At 40.3% G+C, this 24078-nt stretch overlaps 2 protein-coding genes across 11 annotated transcripts in view; one reads left to right on the top strand and one right to left on the bottom strand.

Annotated features, from left to right (window-relative positions):
* The first annotated feature begins 3454 nt into the window (after window positions 1-3454).
* On the top strand, window positions 3455-7998 carry c2h11orf58 (chromosome 2 C11orf58 homolog). The gene is given in 6 exon segments (XM_047384401.1): window positions 3455-3612; window positions 5246-5329; window positions 5444-5504; window positions 5628-5737; window positions 7433-7605; window positions 7607-7998. Coding segments are annotated over 6 exon segments (522 nt in total). The 5' UTR covers window positions 3455-3558; the 3' UTR covers window positions 7647-7998.
* Window positions 7999-11244: 3246 nt separating this feature from the next.
* LOC124880690 (pleckstrin homology domain-containing family A member 7-like) overlaps window positions 11245-24078 on the bottom strand; it is a 167285-nt gene continuing 154451 nt past the window's right edge. For 8 of the 10 annotated variants that reach the window (XM_047385977.1, XM_047385960.1, XM_047385986.1 and 5 more), the window contains 9 exons: window positions 23045-23166; window positions 22730-22924; window positions 22479-22575; window positions 21937-22019; window positions 20517-20768; window positions 15907-16080; window positions 13885-14018; window positions 13641-13774; window positions 11245-11481 (listed from right to left, as the gene is read on the bottom strand). In XM_047385977.1, the coding sequence (XP_047241933.1) occupies window positions 11459-11481; window positions 13641-13774; window positions 13885-14018; window positions 15907-16080; window positions 20517-20768; window positions 21937-22019; window positions 22479-22575; window positions 22730-22924; window positions 23045-23166 (1214 nt within the window). In that variant the 3' untranslated portion in view covers window positions 11245-11458. The remainder of the gene's footprint in view (window positions 11482-13640; window positions 13775-13884; window positions 14019-15906; window positions 16081-20516; window positions 20769-21936; window positions 22020-22478; window positions 22576-22729; window positions 22925-23044; window positions 23167-24078) is intronic. The other 2 variants (XM_047385968.1, XM_047386042.1) reach the window with 1 other exon arrangement.

The raw sequence follows: 24078 nt of genomic DNA, 5'->3' as shown, positions 1-24078 counted from the left end.
AGACAGCTTCCTCTTGCGTCCACAGTTAATCCTGTTGGATGTGGTTCGTCCTTCTTGGTGGTATGCTGACATTACCCTGGATACCGTGGCTCTTGATACATCACAAGACTTGCTGTCTTGGTCACAGATGCGCCAGCAAGACGTGCACCAACAATTTATCCTCTTTTGAACTCTGGTATGTCACCCATAATGTGTGCATTTCAATATATTGAGCAAAACTGTGCTCTTACCCTGATAATTGAACCTTCACACTCTGCTCTTACTGGTGCAATGTGCAATCAATGAAGACTGGCTACCAGGCTGGTCCAATTTAGCCATGAAACCTCCCACATTAAAATGACAGGTGTTTCAGTTTCATTGTCCAACCATTTTGATATGTTCTGTTACGTGTCTTCTCTGTGTATTTCTCTGTCTTCTCCTGTTCATTACTCTTCCCCCAGCTCTCATCTTTCATATTTTTCAGCTGTTCCTCATCTCCACCTGACTGCCCTCACCTGTGTGCATTGCCTCTCTCTTCACTCTCCCCCTGTAGATATACTATTTGGTTGTCGTTGTTCTTTGCTGGATTGTCCATTATACAATCCCCGATTCATACCACTGTTTTCCTTCTTGTTCGGAGTTAGAAGTTTACATTTTCACTTATCATTAAATCTTCTAGCTTACCATGCAGCTACACAATTCCTGTTTGCGTTTTGGTGCAGAATATGACAGAACAATCCAGCCAAAGACTGGACCAAGCAGACAGGAAGGCGGCAGAAGCACTGCAATGGATTCAGCAACAGCTGGAGGAGGTGGAACAATTATACGAGGACAGAGGGATTCTGCCTTCTTCACTGCTGCTGGAGGAGCTGCAGAAGACCTTTCTTGGACACCTTCACTTCTGCTTCCATGTCCCTGACCTCGTCTCAGGCTTCAAGATTCCCACTTGGTTCTTTGTCACAAGCCCATCTTTATGAGGGTGTCCAGTTCTGTGGTGAGAGCGTCCAGAGACATAAACCACCGTCTATGTCTCTACAGCCTCGTCGAAGGTTCTCAAGGCTTCCACGGTGCTACCCAAAGCTCTGTTGAGGGTTCCCAAGTCTTCTATGCCACTCTTCAGAGCTCCATTGTGGGTTTCCCAGGATTCCACACTGCTCTCCAGAGCTCCTCTGAGGGTGTTCCACGCCTCCAGTCATTCTGTACATTTACATAAGTTCTGTTATTTTTCATCTGTGTTTCTCCCTGCCTTCTCCTGTTTAATACTCTTCTCTCCCTCAGCTCTTTTCTTTCATTTGTCTCAGCTGTCCCTCATCTCCACCAAATTTCCCTCACCTGTTTTCCTTGCCTCTGTCTTCACTCTCTACCTGTACTGTTTGGTTGTCATTGTTCTTTGCTGGATTGTCTATGTCCGTTTCATGCCACTGTTTTCCATAATGTTCTGAGTTGTTTCTACAGTTTAAGTTTACCTTTTCATTTATCAATAAATCTTCTGACTCACCTTGTGGCTCTCGAGTTCCTTTTTGTGTTTTGGTCCAGCTATAACCTAACAGAATATGACAGTCACAGAAACTGCAGCATCGAACCCCTTCCTGAATGCTTTCCCGGGGAGCAGAAGCTAGTCCAAGCTGCTACCAAAAGCGGTTTTCTTTGTTTATCGTATTCGCCACGCAACCCAACAACCTCTGGACATTCTTCATTCCTGTTCATCAGGATGGTTCACGTCCTGGTGCTGTCTGGGCAGAGAAATTTAGTTTATGATGAAACAATCTAAATATTGTTTATTTCATGGTATTTTGCTTTGTTTAGGTAAAAGCTAAACCTTTGTAGTTGACTGAAGTTACAAACTAGATCGGCTGGATGGAATTATGGGTAAAACCTAGTATTGCTAAATAAGCTATAAGGTGCTGATGCTAGCTCCAGGAAGGTAAAATATTTATATTTATGAAGGTTCATTGTCATCTTGTGAGAGTCCATAGACATTCCTCTCTGCCATTTTAGTAGTCCATTGCTCCATGTGATTGCTAGTTAACAATATTAAGATCAATTGTCCAAAGGATTCTTGATTTCTAATTCAGCAGATATTATTTCCTTAAATATTATTTTGGTACAATAATGGTGGCTGCAAAAAACATTAAGAATCAGATGTCCTAGAAGGTTACTGATTACGAATTCATTCTTTAAACTACAATTTTATTAAAACAATGTTTACTTACCCTTCCACATTGCATTGTGAATTGGTTGTTGGAACACATGCCAATTGCTATTAAATAGTTTAAAACTATCCATCCATCCATTTTCTTCTTCCGTACAGGGTCGCAAGGAAACTGGTGCCTTTCTTCAGCAGTCTACACTAAATTGTCATATCATTGCATAGGTTTTATTGGTTCTCTTTTCCCTTTTATTTTTATTCATTAGTTGGTTTAGCCCTAAGGTTTGCTAGGTAGTTTTAGTTAAATTTTACTAACCTAGTTAAAGGGTTTGTTAATTGAAATGTTTTAACTTGGAGTTGAACTGTTTTGTTAATAAATGTTTATATTTTGGAGAGAAGTTATTGTGAATTTATTCCGTATGTTTGCAGAGTTTGCTGTTTTGAGAATGCCAGTGCTCGAATTACCCCCTTCATCTATTGTTCCACAATACCACACCATATTGGTTTGGTATTCATAGGGCAATACTTGATAGACCAAAAGTTTTTGGTTAAAGATATAGAATTGGATGTGCTTTAATTTTGAAATTCCACATCAGATGTTGGTGAACTTTGGTGAGCAACCTCTGAAAGTGTTGTACTGTCATGTTGAAATTAATGTATTCACTGAAAATAGTTTTGTTGCAACATTGAGAGCAATTTAGTGAAAAGTGACTAAAAATAGATATTGTGAGGGGCTTTAACTTTGAAATTAAATATCAAATGTTGGTGAACCTTGGTGAGCAACATCTGGAGATACTGTTATGTCATCTTGAAGTGAAAGTTGTCACTGAAAACAGATGGGGGATTTTTGCAACATTGACAGCAACTTAGGGGAAAATAACTATAAAATAAGATTTAGAAGGACTTTAATTTTGAAATTCCTCATCAGATGTTGGTGAACGTTTGTACTGTCATCTTGAAGTGGAAGTAATCATTGAAAACAACCCACTCCACCCGACATACGTTAAGCATTTATTTTGAAAGGTCTTCTTCGGGCTAGTACCGCAATGCATCGTGTTAGCGTGACCTACAAAAACCCCATCAGGACTGGCTTGTCCGCAGTAAATTAAGGACATGTTTATTTAAATATTGTAATTTATTATTTATTTTAAAATAAATAATAAATTGTCAATTTCATATATTTTTCTTGACCACATTTTAACAAGAGGGCGTGTTATTAAAGCAGTGGAAAGGTCCTAAAGCCATTTCAATGTTTTCGAGTGTAATCTATAGCCATGATATGAAAGTAACACGAGTTAGACCTTTCTAAAAAACGTAGAAGAAGACGGCACAGGAAGTGTCGTCAGGGGGAGTAAGAATTGTTGACAAATCCAGCTAGCCTCTGCTGAGTGGAATAAAATACTTCAATTGTTCTAAACTTAGAGTTAATAATGACTTCTCCGGATGATAAACACGGGACAAAACGACCTGCATCTCCCACAGAAGTGAGTAAAACTATAAAAGATGATTTTACCATCAGAGCAAGAAATATAAAAAAAAACTAGGGGAAATGGTTAGCACCGCTTTAGCAAGCTAGCAGCAAACAGCAGCTCTCACGAGCTTTATAGTGAAAACGTGAACACGCTGGGGTCCCAAAATAAAGTTCACTCAAATTCTCAGCTTGGTTTAAATCCTTGGCATAGTTTGAGCAGCTAAAATGCAGGAAAGAACATGATAAAATTATTGTGAGAGGCAACAGTTTAAGAGTTGTGATTTATTTACTGTCCGGTTGATGAAGTGTTGTCGGTTGGTGAGATGGGAACCGTCTTCTGCTCCGTGTTAAACATTCACTCAAAGAGAAGCGCGCCTAAAATCACCCTACATAAAAATATTTAAAAAATCACCCTTCGTTGTTTTTTTTTCTAACTTCTTTGCAGTTTTGATTGAGATGACAAATCGCGACAAATCTGCTCGGCTTGTAGTTAAAGTAAAAAAAAGTCACCAAACACATCCTGTCATTGGTGATATTGGTGGTATTGTCCCTGGTCCCCTCTTGTTGAACCATAGTTTACTATGAATAACCACATTTTTTTTGAAAGGTGACTTTAGTTTTACTTGCAACATCCAGGCCAGATTACTGTAGGATCGAAAAAGAGCCAAGAAAGAAACACATGGTGCCCCATTTCAAAGAATTTCAAGAACAGATGTTTACTGAGCTCAGTGGTTATAACTCAACAGGAAGAGACGGGGCAAAGATGGACTCCAAGGGAGAGGTAAAAGACCAAAACCACTACTGACTTAGTAGAACACAAGTCAAAAGTTTTGGAAAGTGTGTTTCCTGTTGCCTCTGGCTTAAAAACTGCATACTGACAGTCAAACATGGTGATGGTAGTATGATGGTCTGGGGCTGTGTTGCTGCTTCAGGAATGGAGCCATGAATTCTGCTGCATGTTGTAGATTTTGGAGTGGCCTAGTCAAAACACCAAACTTGTATCCTATTGACATTACAGACATATTAAAGAAAAAAAAGTGTTGCAAAGACAAGTGGGCAAAAATTCCTCCACAGCGATGTAAAATATGGTTATTGTAGTTGAATGAAAAAATCAGTTACCGCAATTGCTTGTTGGCAGTTGTTACCCTAAAGGGGGCACAACCAGTTACTAGGTTTATGGGGCATTTACTCTTTCACATAGCACCAAGCTGGTTTGGATGATCATTCCCTTTATTAAATGAAATGATCATTAAAAAAAATGCTTTTTTGTACGTTCCCAGGTTTTCTTTGTCTTCTAATACCATTTCTAAGATGGTTTAGAAAAATTCCTTTGCTCCCAGCGCTGTACTTTTGTGAGTGCTTGATAAGGGAGCTGACAGCCTGGTGGGGCTCCAGGAGTTTTATCAGTGATCACTCTGATTTTTTGAATTTTGTAACGAGAGTAAATGACACCATGCCACAACTTAAAATTTCATTCCTAAGTTTCCAAATTAAAAGACGTGGTCAGAGTGCTCAAAGGCCAAAGTTGACAACAAAAATGTCAATTGATGTATTTACAAGGATGGACCAAACCCATTTATTCCTGAAGGAACCTGGGGGGCTTCGTTTGACAAGGAAAATCAACAGAAATGATTTTCTCTTGGCAGGATGGGTCTACTCAGTGGTCGTCTGCAGATCTGGGAAGCAATGACAGAAAGCAAAAGTTCTTACGGTTAATGGGTGCCACCAAGGTTTGTACGCCATACTTTCCCTCATCATAGATCTGTGCTACATGATTAAAAATACACTTTTTCATCCAAATAAAGTCACAGCTGAGAGACAAATGATTGACGTTTTTTTTCCAGAAAGAACACACTGGTCGTCTTGTCATTGGTGACCACAAGTCTACGTCCCACTTCCGGACCGGTGAGCTTCTCTGTTGCTTCAGCAAAGTGCAACAACCCATTGCACCATGTGTATGCCCAACACCCTGCTGCACATGATCTGTAGTGCTTCAGTGCATCTTAGAAACTTCTGTCTCCTCCGCAGGGCTGGAAGATAGGCGGATGAACGAGGAGCTGGAGATGCAGTACCAGCAGAGCATGGACGGAAAACTCTCAGGCCGGGACCGGAGACACTGCGGTTTGGGTTTCAGCGACGTGAGAACCTAGATTTTAAGCAGCACACGGTCATTTTACACATAGGCTGAGACTGCTTTTCTCCTTCACTGTCGCACTCCAAACTATAGGAACAAGACCTTCAATCTCAATATTACATGTAAAATAAGATTCCTTTAACTTTGTTACATTTTGTTGTCTAGTAAACGTCAACTTCAGGGTGTTTTATTGGGATTTTTAATGACATTGTTATTGTGATAAAATGACGCAAAGTAGTTCATGGTTGTCATTTTTCAATTGACCAAATTAGAAAGTTACGAGGTTTTGTATTCAGCCTCCCCCAGTTGTCCTTGGAAGCAATCTAACTAGTAAACAGAGTCCACCAGTGTGTAATTTAATCTCAGTATAAATCTAGCCCTAATGTGAAGTCCTCAGATGTTTGAAGAAGCATCATGAAGACCAAGAAACAGAAGAGAGAAAATGGAGAACTGTGTGGAGAGGTTTAAAGCAGGGTTAGGTTACAAAACAACATCTCATAGAGCTCTGTTTAACCCGTTATCTGAAAATGGAAAGAGGATGACACGACTGCAAACCTTCCAAGACATCGCCGTCCACCTAAACTGACCGGCCAGGCAGGAAGAGCATACATCAGAGAAGCATCCAAGAGGCTCATGGTAAAGCTGGAGGAGTTGGGGACAAAACTATTAGTCAAGCTCTTCACAAATTTGGCCTCATGTTTGCAGTTTGCCACCAACCATGTGGAAGATGCCAGGTCGGGTGATCTGGTCGGACGAGAGCAGAATTAGACATGCATGGAGAAAAAAAACTAACATTGCAACTTGCCTTGAAGACACTTTCCCCATGCTGAAACAAGGGAACACCATGATGTAGGGAGGCATTTCTTCAGGAGAGACTGAGAATTGGGTCAGAGTTGATACAATCATGGATGGAGGTAAATGTGGGGAAGAGAACCTGTCAGAGGCTGACCTGTGTCTGTGTTGGAAAGTCATCTAATGCAGCACAGAAACCCTGAACATACGCTTAGGGCTACAATGGTTTAGATCTAAGAATATTTCTATGTTATAATGGTTCTGACAAATCCCACTAAGAATCTGTAGCAAGACTTGGAAAATTTATGTTCATAGATGCTCTCCATCCAATCAAGTGATCATGAACTATTTTGCAAAGGTGAATGCAGGAAAACGGCAGCGTCCAGGCGTGTAAAGCTGATGGAGAAATAGCCCAAAAGCATTTGTCATTTTGCAAAGTCTTGACTTGGGAAGACTGAATACTGACCCACGCCTCAGTTTTCAAACTTTGATTCAGTGTAAAGAAAATACATTAAAGTTTGTGGTTGAAATGTAATGTCAAAGTTCACAGGGTATCAGTAGTTTAGTAAGTCTCAGTAGCAACATCTAATGTTGGAAACTGCACCAAAAAAAAGAAAAAGTTGCATAGCAGATGAGTGTTTGAGGACTTTGGTACCAGTATCAGTCTTACTGAATAACCCAGAAGGTTTGTATACGACCACAATGTGCTCCTCGAATCAGTCTTTGACTCAGAGGTTGTGTTAGAAGAGAAGAGTTTTAATTTGTTAAAGAATAGAAATCCCTGCATCCCATCCATGCTTTCTGGGGTTTTCTGTTAACACCAGGCCTCTAACAAAACCATGCTGACAGACAGACACTCCTGGGGAAGAGAAGTTCAACGATCTTTTATTTGTTCTTGTATCCTCAGCCGGACCCGCAGCCAGAGCCGGTCGTCTCCCCGCCTGTGGATAGTCAGACAGAAGATACTACATCAGAGAAATCTTCCAGTGAAAACCAACACACAGAAGCTCAGGATAAAGATTCCAGCCCAAAGGAGAAAACATCAAAACAGGACGAGCTGGACTCAGATGACCACACCAACAAAACAAAACTTTAAAATGGCGTTTGTTAAATCATCGTAGGATGAGAGAGGAGTTGGCTTTTCTATTCTCAAATTGGGACAGTGTGATGCTTTTTGTTTGACTTTAGGAGATCACTCTTCATTTCTAGAGATGGGAAGCATCCTGGTGTGCATGTTCCGAAAGAATTTATTCTCCAGGCTTAAGAAATGTCTTTTCTTTTCATATCATAGTGTGAAATAATGCAAATGAACCTGCTTTTATTTCACTTAAAACATTTTAATTGTCCTGTATCTGCCTTGAAATATACAGAACGAAACAAGATCATTTGCCATTAAATGTGATTTGTGTAGATATGACTCCTGTAATTTTCCGTTTTGTCTTTAAACAGTAAAGTTCAAGTGTTCGCTTTGAATTTGTCAATATATCCTGGGAATGTTTTGGGAAACTACGGCCCCAGTTATTTTGGAATCTATTATGTTTTTTCTTAGTTTGCTCTGCATGGATTTTAGCATTGAGATCAATGGTACAGCATGTTTTTTATATTGTTTTGAACAGTGCAAATTACCTCAGAATTTAAAAAAAAGCCCCATTTCGAGCTAAATAGTGGTGAGAATCAATGAAACTGACAGACTGTCAGTGGGATGGGTTGTAAGGGTGTAATGGAGGTTGATTCAGCAACACGTCCACTCATTATTTTCTGCTGAATCAGTAAGGCCATGTTTTTGTGATCTGAAAAAAAATTCTTAATGTGAACAAAGAAGTCTGTTAGGGAGGAAGGTTCAAGAAATATTTAGAAAAAGGTGCAACATCATTGAAAAGGTTTGCTCGCTTTTTAATGTAATCAGCAGGTTTGGGGTTTGCAGATTGTACATTAACATTAACTGTGCTGATGTGGCGCTCATATTAGGAAAGTTCAATGTCCTATACTTAGTCTAAGTGTGTCCAAGTAGCTACAGGTCCTTCTCAAAATATTAGCATATTGTGATAAAGTTCATTATTTTCCATAATGTCATGATGAAAATTTAACATTCATATATTTTAGATTCATTGCACACTAACTGAAATATTTCAGGTCTTTTATTGTCTTAATACAGATGATTTTGGCATACAGCTCATGAAAACCCAAAATTCCTATCTCACAAAATTAGCATATTTCATCCGACCAATAAAAGAAAAGTGTTTTTAATACAAAAAACGTCAACCTTCAAATAATCATGTACAGTTATGCACTCAATACTTGGTCAGGAATCCTTTTGCAGAAATTACTGCTTCAATGCGGCGTGGCATGGAGGCAATCAGCCTGTGGCACTGCTGAGGTCTTATGGAGGCCCAGGATGCTTCGATAGCGGCCTTTAGCTCATCCAGAGTGTTGGGTCTTGAGTCTCTCAACGTTCTCTTCACAATATCCCACAGATTCTCTATGGGGTTCAGGTCAGGAGAGTTGGCAGGCCAATTGAGCACAGTGATACCATGGTCAGTAAACCATTTACCAGTGGTTTTGGCACTGTGAGCAGGTGCCAGGTCGTGCTGAAAAATGAAATCTTCATCTCCATAAAGCTTTTCAGCAGATGGAAGCATGAAGTGCTCCAAAATCTCCTGATAGCTAGCTGCATTGACCCTGCCCTTGATAAAACACAGTGGACCAACACCAGCAGCTGACACGGCACCCCAGACCATCACTGCCTGTGGGTACTTGACACTGGACTTCTGGCATTTTGGCATTTCCTTCTCCCCAGTCTTCCTCCAGACTCTGGCACCTTGATTTCCGAATGACATGCAGAATTTGCTTTCATTTGAAAAAAGTACTTTGGACCACTGAGCAACAGTCCAGTGCTGCTTCTCTGTAGCCCAGGTCAGGCGCTTCTGCCGCTGTTTCTGGTTCAAAAGTGGCTTGACCTGGGGAATGCGGCACCTGTAGCCCATTTCCTGCACACGCCTGTGCACGGTGGCTCTGGATGTTTCTACTCCAGACTCAGTCCACTGCTTCCGCAGGTCCCCCAAGGTCTGGAATCGGCCCTTCTCCACAATCTTCCTCAGGGTCCGGTCACCTCTTCTCGTTGTGCAGCGTTTTCTGCCACACTTTTTCCTTCCCACAGACTTCCCACTGAGGTGCCTTGATACAGCACTCTGGGAACAGCCTATTCATTCAGAAATTTCTTTCTGTGTCTTACCCTCTTGCTTGAGGGTGTCAATAGTGGCCTTCTGGACAGCAGTCAGGTCGGCAGTCTTACCCATGATTGGGGTTTTGAGTGATGAACCAGGCTGGGAGTTTTAAAGGCCTCAGGAATCTTTTGCAGGTGTTTAGAGTTAACTCGTTAATTCAGATGATTAGGTTCATAGCTCGTTTAGAGACCCTTTTAATGATATGCTAATTTTGTGAGATAGGAATTTTGGGTTTTCATGAGCTGTATGCCAAAATCATCCGTATTAAGACAATAAAAGACCTGAAATATTTCAGTTAGTGTGCAATGAATCTAAAATATATGAATGTTACATTTTCATCATGACATTATGGAAAATAATGAACTTTATCACAATATGCTAATATTTTGAGAAGGACCTGTATAATCAGTAGGTGAGTTCACTGCTGTCGGAGCTGCTCCAAGCAGTCAGGATGCCGAGGTGCATAAATCATTGGTGGAGACAATCCATAGCGTAGAATGAAATTAGGTAAATTTATTGGGCCACTGCTGTGACCTTTTGAGTAGCATTTTCATAAATGTCATTGCAGTGGCTCACGTGTTCAGCATTTATGATGCCTCTGAAGTATCGATTGTCACCCAAAGGAATTTTTTTATATGTCCAAACAAGTCAGATTCCTCCGTACACGGCTGCTGATCCCACTATTCACTTGTTTTTGTCAAAACCAAGTACAATATGTAGTCTCTGCTAGATGTTCCTGTATATTAAAATTTCAGCTGAATAAGAATTGGTGCAACGGTGGTAGGGTTCGTCCTCTAACCGGTGGGTAGCCGGGTTGAACCCCTGCTCTGTCTGTCCCAGTCGTTTTGTCCTTGGGCAAGACAATGCACCCACCTTGGCTGTTGATGGTGGTCAGAGGGCTCGGGTGTGCCGATTGTATGGCAGCCTCACGTCTGTCAGTTCTTTTTCAGCCCATTTTAAAAGTACAAAAACACAAAAAAGTTCCCAAAGAATTTAATGCAGAATGTCTGCAGTGATCCGGCTTTAAATATGGAACCTGCAAAAGATCAGGATGGATCCCACTTTATATAATGGAATAGGAAAAAGTATGGAAATACAAATATTTTTCCATACTGTGTTTACTTTTTCCATACTTATCTAGACCTGAATAATATAGCTAAATGTGTAGGATCCCTGTGATTAAACCAAAGATGAAAGTCTTTTCTTTTGAAGGGCTGTAATCAGAAAAAGGCCCAACATCCTCTTAAAGTAGAACCAAACCTTTATAACATAAACAAAGATATGTCTAAATATTAATTGTAAGCAGCCTGACTTTATTATGTTGTTCTGATGTATTTGTTTTTTGTGAGTATTCTGCTAATTTTATGACAGTATAGCACAAAAATCTAAAGCAAAGCATCTCAAACCTACAGTTATCTCTATGCATTCCCACTGCAATCTAAACATGTTGATTCGGGCTTTTATTTTGAAAATCCAGAACGAACAAGAACAAAAAGGAAGTTCAGTCATTTAATGATTTACCATAAAGTGTGCAATGTAAGTGCAGAAGCAATAAAGTCAAAAGCGCTTTGAAAAATATGTATTAGATCAATAATTATAAAAAATCAGTTTTAATGAATGAATAAGTTAATTTGAAGAAAAATGATGTGATCCTTCTGCATGGAGCTTCCTTCTATTTAACAGAATGTCCCCACTGCTGGTCCTGTGGATCAGTGCTGGGCAGCAGCTTTGGCTGAGGAGAGAAAAACAAAGTCTCAGAGTCACTGCAATCTCAACTAGAACATGGAGAAGGAAGGCAGCTTTAATCAATATCTGTGGAACATGCAGAAATCAGAAGAGCTGGTTCTTTGTTGACTGTTGAATTTCATTTCTTTTTGCTACGCTAGCTTAATTCTGGTCCAGCATGTCACTGCTCTATGCAGTTCATAGTTTATGTTTCCAATTACTGAAGCAGGAGCATAAAATCAGAAAAATACGGCGTCTTGCAAAAGCATTCAAACATTATATAACATTATATTATTTTTTTTATGGGTTTTAATTTGATAGACCTAAACAAACACAGTTAGACCCCCATGAGTCAGTAACATATATTGAGCTGCCCTCCACTTCAGATCTAATCAGAAAAGCTTCCCTGTCCCTGCTGAACGCAGGCCCACACCATGATAGCACCACTACCATGTTTCACCCTGAGGATGATGTGTTTATGGTCTTAATTTTCCACCACAGATACTATAAAGCTTGTAGGCTAAAAAAAAACAAAAAAGAAAAACAGTTTTGATCTCATCTGATCAGAGTACCTTCGTCCACATGGACATGCTGTGTCCCATTTATGACTTGTGGTAAACTGAAAGGAAATTCTTGTCACTGGCTTCTTGCTCCTCAACCATGAAGATTAGATTTGGGGAGAGCATGACTAACAGTTATCCTATCAACAGATTTTCATTGCTGAACTGTGGATCTCTGCAGCTCCTCCAGAGTTACCATGGGCCTTTTGGCTGCTCCTCTAATTAATGCTCTGCTGGCCTGGCCTTTCAGCTCAGGTAGATGCCCATGGCTTAGTAGTTTTAGACTTTGAAGGCAATTGGTTGCACTGGATTGTATTTAGGGGTTTTTAGTAAAGGGGTTTAACTAAAATGCAAGCTACACTTCTCAGGTTCTGTTTGGAGAAAATGTTCCCTTCCACGTCTCCATTAGTCTCTACTTTGTGTTGGTCTATCACATAAAAGCCCAGTAAAACACCGTGAAGTTGGAAAACGTTAGCAGAGCACTGTATGGGTTTTTTTCACACAGAAAACACTCAAATACACACACACACACACACACACACACACACACACACACAGAAACATTTCTCCCAAGCATTTTAATAAGCTCAGCCTCTTCAATAAAGACAACAGCTGAGAGGAAACCTTTCCACAAAGACTTTAGCTGAGGCCTACAGCTAAGAAATGTCACACTGGTTAAGTTCTAAGACTACTTTAAATTTCTGGGTTGTGATCAGGAACTTTAGCCTCTAGATATCACTACATCTTAGACACTCTTTAAATAGACTCACTGATAAACCTATGGTAAGAAGTCAGTAAAGACAAATCAAACACTAAAGTCTTTAAATTAAACCATTTTTTTGCTGCATTGTTTTAACTACATTAGAATAACCTACAAACTGAACATGGCTCTTACATTTCAAACATGTTTGTGAAATCTGCTTCTGAGGCTCTCTGTCAAATCAAACACCCGGCAGGAAGAAACCAGGGACGTGCACAGATGTATATATTCAGGTGTTTAGTGGTCATAGAGACACCATCTTTAACGGTCTGTCTTTAACGGTATGACATCCATCTGTGCGCTGTCCTCACGCACACAAAACACAGTAAAAACAAGAGAATATGAATATGATAAGTGAAAAATAATGGAGGATAATATAATTCAGCCTGTCAGAGAACTACGGCTTCAGAGCTGCATGGCACCAACCCAAAGCATCCAGGAAAAGCTACACAGAAACAGGTTTGAAGACAGAAGGCGAGTGCTCTGGAGTTGCCAAATCAAAGCCCAGATCTCAATCCTACAGAGAATCTGTAAAAGAGCTGTTCATACCCGATGCCTGAGCAACCCGACAGAGCTTGAGTTGTTTTGTGAGGAAGAAAGCCTGACCGAGACATTTTCAATTGTTATCAATTTGCTCACTTTAATTAGTAAAAAAACAGTTTTCACTTTGACAATAAAGAATTTTATTTTTTGAAAATGACTCCCCAAAAAGTCCACAAATACCTTTGTAAAACTTAAAAAGTGATAGATCCAAGGAGAGGAGTGAATACCTTTTTATAGGCAATGTATATGCTTGTGTGTTCAATGGCTGACACTTGTTGCAGCATTCCACTGAGACTCACTAACCTGCAACCAGTTTGCTCTTGCGTGAAGCCTCTGAGGCCAACGCGTGGGAGACACTCATGATCCTCTTCTGCTGCTGCATAGCAGTGTCCAGCTCACTGAAATCACTCACTGAAAATGGCTGGATGTTCTGAACACTGGGGGAAAAAACGCACACAGGTTTTTAAATGAAATACCGCTGTGTTGGATGTAAGATTTAGGTCAGTTCTACCAGAAAAGCTCAGGAAACGGACTGAGCCCTGGATACCTGGACTTGGTGAGAAGATTTTTGATGCGTTCAGCCCGTTGGGAACGTTCCTCTTGCTCCTCAGGACTAAGAGGCTCCTCTGGATCAGACTCTACATAACGTTCTGGGATTAGAACTTTGTCTGGTTTAGACAGCTGCAGGTTGGACAGACAGATGTAGAAAAATTCCCTTTTTAATTCTTAACAGACAGACGGTAAATGAATGTAGAAGTGGGATAACTAGATTTTTCCCAATGAACAGAGCAGATGAATCTTTAGGATAAATGTACTTCAGTCCTACTCAACAGTTTACACACGCTCACAATGAACGTCATGTGAATTTTGGGTTTTTGATGACATGTTTGAACGGTTCATATTTTCAGGATGAAAAAAACAGGAAAACAAACGACTTCAATGAATTTTAAAAACAGGAATTTGGAAACCCAATTTTAAAGTAATGAGGCTCAAATACATAGACCCTGTACCACAGTATTTAGTAAATGTTAGCAAGAGGAACCCAGACTACACACTTTTTGTAGCTGTGAACAATCTCCTAGCATCATTACGCCTGGATATTTGACCACTCCTCAAGGCAGCATTGGTACGGTTCATTTAAATGAGCCAGTTTCCTGGTACAGACCCAACTTTTTAGCATAGTACAAAAAACCTTCTTTAAATAAGGTTGAGTTCAGAACCATTCCAGAAACCTAACTTAACCATTCCAGAACCAGTTTCAATGTGTCTTCAGTATTATCCTGTTAGAATTGTGTTAATTAGTTAAGATGTTCAGGAACCACCAACGCTCAAGCCAGCAGAAAAGCTTGAACACCAGTATCTCAGTCACTGGGATGGTGGCGACTAAGATAGAAAACCCTGATACGTAATCGACAGCTCCAAGCTCACATGGAATCTGCAGCGCCACTCACGGACAAGCCGAAAGCCTTCTGGAGAAACGCATTATGTTCAGATGAAACCGAGACTGAGATATCTGGCTGCAGTGAACATGATTGGAAGAGTCATTATAAGGCTGTCAATTCAATTCAATTCAAAGATACTTTATTGATCCCCGAGGGGGATTCCAGTACAACCCATCCAAACATACATCATGACACAAGACAAGGGGGGGACGGGTCACCGAGGCTTTGCTGCCCACTCACAGGCGCTGCCCTTGTTAGATGAGAAAAGAGGCCACATTAGGTAAGTAGAGGGGAAATAAATCATATTTCACACTTTATCCTTAGCAGGATACAGTTTGAGATTGTAAAAAACCTCAGCACAAAGAAGCAACAAGTTGACAAAACATCATCATGCTGGGAACGGTGAAGGTGGTGTGAGGGGTGCATATGTTTCTCTTGAGCATGTGTGTGTGGTAGCATCATGCTGTGGGGGTATTTTGCTGCCAGTAAGACTGTTCCAAAGTATTAACTTCAAATTCCTCAATTTCCCCTGAAATGTACAGTTAGATGGTTGAAATGGGACTGAGTTGTGTTTTAAATGGACAATGATCTCAAACACTCTTCATAACTGCTTTTAGAATGGATACAGCAAGTAAATATTAAGCTTCTGGAATACCCATGCCCGCAAAAATACTGAAAACTATGCTTAAAAGGGGGGTGGGCCAAAAACAAAAGGAGCTCTACTATAAAAGTGGTCAAATATGGAGCCAGAATTTTCCCAGAAGCTTTCTGACAGCAGTGGTTTCTCTGCAGCTTGCTGAGGTACATTTAACCAAACAGTGGGAGTGGGTTTATGTTTGGGCCTCCATGTGTATTTTTACCCTGTGTGGATTAAAGAAAATCCACAATAAATTCAATCTCAGACTCCCAGATGTTGTTTTTAAGATTCACTGAAGTTGTTTGCTGTTCAACCATTCAAACCCTGAAAAAGGACGGCTCAAATTCTTCTTTAAAAGGCCAAAATGAATCTGATATTTGTACCACTGAGGAATGGGTGGGACCTGACTGGCATTTGTGCTCGTTTCTTCCTGAGCACCTTGAAGCTGTCCTTGTAATCTGACCCAGAGCCTAAAGAGACTCTCCTGTACCTCCCGGCTGATATCCAGGTCATAGTCGAGGGGTTCCAAGTCCACCTCCTGTATGCGCCTGGCGGTGACCGTCACCCACCCGTCTGATTGCCTCCTTTCACTCTCTTTGACTTGATTCAGTCCTTCATTGCTCTGACCTTCTGCTCCAGGTCGCTCCTTCTGCCAGTCAAACACCTGGAGAGGAGAAAGAGTGAGGATTACCCAACCAGGACTGTGGAAGAAATGTGAAAACCATCTCGGCCTACGCTCATTTAAGTTTGAAAGACAAATTGAAAAAAGCACAACTAAATAAGCAAAAAAACTAAATCGGCTCTGTGCTTAATTCTTGGTGGTTTAAGCAGTCTGGAGTGGTTTAATTGATTAGATAAAGCCATTTACATGAAACGACAAAAACATCTGACACTATGGACTGGTGCCGAATAAATAAAGGTAAGAAACTTTTTATATTCCTATTTTTTAAAGATAACAAAGGCAAAATGAGACTTCATTAGATAGTTCCCATATGAAGGATTCATTAGATCCAAAAACAGCTATTTTGGCCAGATGTTCTGATTTTAGAAATTTTTTTAACCTAAATATTATAAAGGAAAATAAATTGGATTTTTTTTTTCAGAAGGTAACTGCTAGTTACGACGTTTGTAATCCAGACCAGTTTGAGTTAACATTAAATCACAGAGATAATGCTGACATTGTGCATAGCGTAGGGAAAATGCTCATAAACTCCCTGAATCCTAAATCTTTCTCTGGATATGTGGCAGTTTGCTTTGGGGACAGGATAGGTTCTAGCAGTTCACATCTGCAGGATCAGAAGATGCATCCTCACTCCCTGCTAGTCGAGCCTCAGGCTGAGGGGGACAAATCACCCTTCTCTACAATGCACACTGAATGATCTGCTAAGAAACACTAATGTGTGTGTGTGTGTGTCTGTGTCTGTGTTGCCCAGGGGTACTTGTGAGGAATCATCCAAGGAGCATCAAAGCCATGCATGCATCCTTCCCCCTCCAGCAGCCTGCAGAGTCTGATCTGTCGGAGTGCTCGCATGCTCAGAGAAACACTGCGTCCCATGCCTCGGTGTGCTCAGGAACCAGAACCTCACACACACACACACACACAGAGAGAGAGAGAGAGAAAACCATGCACACATCCCTCACAACCCCCCACCGGATTAAGAAGAAAACAGCCAGGAGGAGCTTCAGAAGCAAGAAACTCTTTATTGAGTGCAAATCTCTACATGATAGAAAAGAAAGAGAAAAGAGTTGTGCGTTGCTTCTTTAATTACACACAATTAGACAGCGATCAGCAGTTCAACTGTCATATTTCCCTATTCCCTAGGGGGGCAGGGGGGGACAAAAGCCTTACGGTGGGAACAGTTTGGGGAAACAAGGAGTGGTCATCAGTGTCATCATTTTTACTGTCATACAGTGAAAATGCTGCAAAGTTGTTTCTGACTTGTTTTCAGAGATTCTAAAAATCTGATTATAATGTAATTTCTTTAATTGTTGGTCGAAGTTATATGTCATGAAAATGCATTTGGCCTATGAATGTTAGAAAGAAAAAGACAAATATTTTGCTACATGTGCTAAACTACCACCTCTGATCAATCAGATCCTCCATGACAAAGTTGTCCACTCCTTGCTGACACTGGTGGTGGCCACATTAATGGGACCCCTGGTAAAGATGTGCAGAAATAAAAATCATCTTTTATTGCCGTAGCATGATTTCAAACTGAAAACATTTTTCATCGAGTGGGAAAAAGTATTGATTTTTATTTTAGCAAATGAGGAAGAGGAAAATGATCTTAAAAGCTCACTATTAGGGAACTGCAGCAGTGAGGGGCTTTTGTGGTCACCATGTCTCCACATTTACCATTAGATGGTATTACTATTTTAAGCAATTGTTGAGTATATATGCCAGAAAAAAAAAATTGTCCCCAACTATCACAAACACAGACAAACTCCAGGTGTGTTTGGTGTGAAACAAAGGATGAAGATGTGGAAAAGCACCTCACGCCCACTATTGAGCATGGTGGGGGATTTGTGATGCTGTGGGACTGTTTTCCAATGGGAACTTTGTTAGAACAGATCATATCCTGAAGTCTTTGAACATTTTTTTATAAAAATCTAGTGGAATTTGCCAGTAAACTGAAAACTGGTTCTCTTTGGGATAATTATAAATTTAAAAAAATGTGTTCAAATCAAAAAAGACATTCTTCACCAGATAAAAACCAACATTGATCCATGGCCATTCTCATCCCCCAGAACTAAGAGTGGGGGAGAGGACCAGGACTCTGGATGATCTAGAACAATAAAGCAAAGAGGAATGGTCAAAGATCCCTCTTTCTACATGCTCCTTGAAGGGGTACCAATAATTCTGCCAATGCAGATTTTATTTTAAAATAATTTTTAGCATTTTTTCAGAGAGATTACACTAATGCAATAAAAGATGAAATTATTTGAAGACTTTTTACCCATGTTTACCATGGATGCCAATCAATGTGGATGGCACTTTATTTCTTTATTGCAATGCATCCCAGCTCCTTCAACCTGTCCTATATATTCATGATGCATAAAACAGCCTAGGCCACTTCAAGGTACTCCAGTCTGAGCATTCAACCTCTAAATGATTCGCTGTTATTGTTATATAGTCAAATAACACACAAAATTACCTCAGAGATCAGACAAGACAAGGCTGTATGAATGGCGTTAGTTCAAATGAAGTCAAAACGGTTAATGCTGGTGGAGAACAGCACACAATAAAAAACACTCTGGAGACATCATTACAGAAATGTGAAAAAGTAACAGCATAACTCATAAAAATCATGTATTGGTTAATGTGACAGTAACAAAAAGAATAGTGCTTTAGAAAAGTCTTCACACTCCTTGGACGTCTCCACCTTTTGTCATGTTCACACCTTCCAACCTCCATGTGTTTAAATAGGACTTCATATGACAGACCAACACAAAGTAGAAGAGGAAGTGAAATTAAACACATTTTTTTATTTTTTTATCATTTAAAAAATCTGAAATGAACTTTGCTTTTAATAAATAAAGAACAACTTAATATGTTCATATAAATACAACAAAATGTAAAATTAACTATTATTTGATTACAATAATAACAATAAGAATAAAATACCTATTTCTTCCTTAAAAATAATAATAAATCAACAATTTAAATATTAAAATCAAATTGCCTGTTTTTCCATTTCATATTTTTAATCTGGCCCTAAAAATGAAATAGTGAAAACTAGCCTGGCCTGTTCTTTTCTTGGTAAATAGTAACAGCCTAGCCAGTCCCTTGTACATTTAATGATTATTAATTGCAAACAGAAAAAACAAACTGATTTTAAAATAAACCGCTTTCTACCCAACATGCATTGACTCTACACATGCAGGCCACAATTCAGTTGTTTATTAGTGTCTTTTTACTTTCGCTCCACAATGATACACTACTTTGTGTTGGTCTGTCACATCCCAAGAGATACATGGTTGTAACATGACGAAATGAGTAAAAGTTCAAAGGGCATAAATACTTTTGCAAAGCATGTCAAATTCTGCTCAACTCACAGCAGTCCTGTAACCATGGTACCAGTCTGACAGTTATTATGCTCCATATTATCCTAAGTGTATGAGATAAGTATTTTCATTAAAGCATGTTAGCATTGCTAGCATACCACGCTGAAACCAAGGGGCAGTGTTAGCCATAAGCTAAGCAGTTTCTGGATTCAAAGCAGCAGTGTCCCTACATCTCCCTGACTTCGAAAACAAGTCCTACAGTTGGCTCTTACATCATTCCTACGCAAGTCTGAAAAGTGTTAAAGTATTCTTTCACGCTTGACCTAAATGTTGATAACAGATGTAAATTTGGGACAAAGGCAAAATGATCGTCAACAAACCAAGGCACTTGGATTTGATTTAAGGAAAGGAAAGCAGGGAGTGGCGGTCGTGATTTGTGCCACTAGTGTTGCATCTTTCTTCACTTTATCAACCTGAAAGTTTGTTTTTATTCTTCCCAACATTTCACCAAGTCCTCTATATCTGCTCTATATACCAAATCTATACAAAATAGAACTGTACAACTGTATACTGAAAATATCCCTCGGGTAATAAATTAAAGTACATTTACACAGCATGTAGATGTACAAATATATGAGCTCTTCTCTTTACTTTCTGGTGATTAGAATGGAGAAAGAAGTTAAAGTGGCGCTTTATGCTTCTTTCTCTTCTTTATGGGTTTACATTCAGAATTGTGTCAGTGAGGTCCAACAGGGCGAGGGGGTTGGGGGTCGGCGGTAATTAAGTTATCTAAAACCCCTGAAATTTAAAAAACTGGAATAAACAAGGAACAACTCAGTGTGTCTCTGATCGATTCGTCTCCCAACATTTCTAAAGCATTAACCAAGCTAGCTCAAGTCAGTGCTGCTTTTCAGCGTGTTAGTGAGAGCCGCTACCATCAACAATCACTGGTGACACAAGGAAGAGAGCTAGGAAGTTAGCATTCCTTCTAGGTTATTATGTGGCTGGGGGGTGGAGAGTAGCATAGCAGCACTGAGGATGAAGTTGGTGCTCCCTGTGTCTGCTGCAGCTGCGATGCAGGGAGGGGTAACGTACGGAGGAGTTAGGATCGGAGGGGCTGGAGGGCAGCCTGGAGGAGGATGACGAGCGCTGCGACGTGGACAGGCCCGTGCAGGAGCGGTCACCATGGCTGAGGTTCCTCTTGCGCTCGCGAACCAGTGCCCTCTGGTGGCGTTTCATCCGTTCTAGCTGCTCCTCAGCAGTCATTCGGCCTCGAGGCTGGCTGCTCGGGAGCTGCTCACCCTCCGTAGGAGACAACAGACGCTCAAAAGCACTCTTGGGTCTGTCCTGAGGAGACAACGGTAGAGAAATGATACACCAGGGAGGAGAGGAGAGAAAATGAGAAACGTTCCTGAAAATGTTCCATTTCAATTCTCTATACCTTTCAAGTCTCCATGTTTTACATTTTTCAGGCAGATTTCTATCATTTTAACATTAACCTCCAGTTTCACACATCTAGAAACCTTGGATGATTTGACAGTGTGGTAAAGGACCATGTCACAGTTTTTATCTTGGCTTCTTTAATAACTTAGATCTGGACTGGATCCTGCACGAAATACAGCTTTAGAAAACGGAGTTTGGGATCTGTCTAGTCTTTTATTTGAAACAAACAGTGTTTAAATAATTTCACATCTTGGACTTATTCAGTTTAGGAAGTGGATCCGGCCAAGATTTAAACTCTCATCTAAAAGGGATCTATAGGCTGGAAAAGCAGTGAAATGCCCTTTTTTCTTTTAGATTGGAGAATTACAAATAAAGTCTGGATACTTTAGGAAACATTTTTCCCTAGTTAATGCCTTTTTTCTACACCAATCCAGTTTAAACTGATTCTTTGCAAATGTTGCTTCTTCACTGCCTCTTTAAGAAGCATCTCTAAGACAAGCATACTCATTAAGTTTCTACTGAATGTATATTTATGATATGTGTCATTTTAGTTCACTGCCAGTGAACTGTAGAGCAAAGTGGTAGTGTGATGGTTGTTGCTATGGAAATGTGCATGGGCTCTTTTTAGTAATCCTGAATAAAAATATTCGTCTGCTGTTTCCTTCACTTTGCTTTGTTGCCAAATTAATACACGCCTCCTGATAAACAGCAAACCAGCACAAAGTAGAAATCAGATCCCTTTTATATATCTGTATCAAAGGACTAAGGTTTAGCAAACACTCAATAAAGTCCGTGATAGCATCATCACAGCAAACTCTGGTATAGAAAAGAAAAGCTGTCATTGTTTAAACTTTGTTTTCTGTAGTTTCCGCCATCCACCCCTACCAGTCTGTCTACTCCTGACTTCCTAATTGTCAGATCTGCTCCGTCATGAAGCCTGTTGGGTGGCTTTGGCATCTAAGTCTTGTCTTGGTCCTGAAACTTTGGGGTTGTTCATATTATCTTGTTTCATTGTGCACCCCTTCTTTGACGTTACCAGCAGTTAAACCTAACCTTTGCAGTCCTCACTGACCTTTGGTGCAGAGCTGCCAGGACCTCTCCTCAGGGTGACGTAGGACGAGATGGACTTAGACTGGTCCAGCTGAAATGTGGTTCCTGACAAACATAGTTGATAATAACAGAATAATAGTCCAGTGTTTGGTTTAGCTTTATTTTTACTGGAAAGAGTAAAAACTAACACTTTATGTCACCCTGAAAACCATTTCTATAGTGAAACATGGTGGCAGCTGCATCATACTGTGGGAATGCTTTTTTTCAGCAGAAACCGGTTAACCTGGTCAGACCAACTTTCCTTTTCCTGTTGATGAAAGCATCCCCACAGCATCATGTTGCCACCACCATGGTTGACAGTGGGGAGGGGGTGCTCAGGGTGATGTGCAGAGTTAGTTTTCAACCACACTTTTTACATTTTTATTTATAAAACATATGGATGAAAAAAAAAATGATTGTTCTTTCACTTTGTAATTATAAACTACTTTGTGCTGGTCTATAACATAAATACCCTTTGATCCAGCTGTCTCTACTTAGATGAGAAGCCTGTTACTGCTCACATACCTTTGCTTGGATAATGCTGGTAGTCGGCATCGGACCCTGTCATCTGGAGGCTTCTTCCTGGAAGTTCTGGTTCACTCAGGTATGACCTCAAATCAGTCTGAATCAGGGATAAAAGACGGGCTGAGACGGTAACTCAGGATACTGAATGTCTACATAATGATTTCCAACCCTACATGGAGGAACTGTATCAATTCTACATGAGCAAACTACTTGTAGAAGGTTTCCACAAAGTAAAATGAATGACATTATACCTTACAATCCCCATTGGCAACGTACTGGCCACACTCCCTGTCCCTCTTCCTCTCATCTGACTGCCGTTTGAGCCCTCGCACCGATGTGTGGCGGATGACTGAGGCCTCTTTGGGGAGAGGGGGCACCACAGGGGGGGTCTCCTCGTAGTCATAGAGATGAGGCAGTGGTGGTCGGGGTGGGGCATTGTCCTCTGCCTGTAGATCAGTCAGGTCAGGACAACATTACTGTGCTTGTGGTGAAGGTTTGTGATGTAGAACGTCTTTGAGAATCAAGACGCAGATAACTGTTTGTAGAGGCAGTTAGGGGACACTCACCCACTTTGGCACGATGCTGTGAGGCAAAGTGTGGGAGATGGAGCTACGAGGAGGAGGCTGGACCTCTGTACTGTGGGAAGGCACTGCCTGGTCTGTCACTGAAGGCACTAATCTCCTGTCTGCTGAGGCATGTTAACACATAAAAGCCAAATCACATGTCACGGTGTTTACCAGCTTCTCAGCTTCTGAACCACAATATGACAAAGGAGACGTGTCTCAATGGTTGAGTTAGACCAAAATGAATAAAAACAAAAAAAGTTCTAATTTTCTCTCTCTCTCTCTCTACATATACATAATAAATTATATATATATATATATAAACAGGGTAAATTTGAGCTATATTCATTCAGCACAGCCAAAAATAATGAATAAAATAAAAAATCAAATGGCATAAAATGTCTGTTGGATCTCTTAAAGGCTAAACACCCATACTATCTCTAATCACATCTCAGATTGAATCCCTATTCACATGGAAATACCAGACCTATAAAATAGAAAGTCATAAGTCATGCACAAACGTGCTACCAAAGTACTCCTACACTCCCCTCATCACCATGACTTACAAAATCACATGTATCCCACTGCAAACACACAAAAAACCTGTCTCTAATATTTTGTAGCAAAGCGTAATTCCAGGTTTTGCAGAAATGTCATAATTACTAAAGTAAATGAGGGACACTCCATCTATCATAGAGACCAGGAACCATATTGTCACTTTCAACTGTGCATGACATGATACAGTAAAAAAGGTTTTAGAGAATCATGCAGGTAAACTAAATGGGCTGAATTTAAGTAGCACTTTTCAAGTCACCCTGACCACTCAAAGCACGTTATACTAGAGACACAACTACCCAATTGCACACATTCATACACTGACTGACAGATTGGTAAATAACTTGAGATTAAATGCCTTGCTCATGGACATGTGGCATTAGGAAGCTGAAATGAAACCCACACTTTTTGGACTGATCTGAATATCTTCAGCTCTTTCTGTCAGTGCTGCTGCCTCCAAACTATATATAGTAGCACGTCTC

This window comes from Girardinichthys multiradiatus, chromosome 2 (genome assembly GCF_021462225.1).
Source record: "Girardinichthys multiradiatus isolate DD_20200921_A chromosome 2, DD_fGirMul_XY1, whole genome shotgun sequence".
Lineage (NCBI taxonomy): Eukaryota > Metazoa > Chordata > Actinopteri > Cyprinodontiformes > Goodeidae > Girardinichthys > Girardinichthys multiradiatus.
Note: the sequence above shows the minus strand (reverse complement) of the source record. Positions and strands in the feature narration are given on the sequence as shown.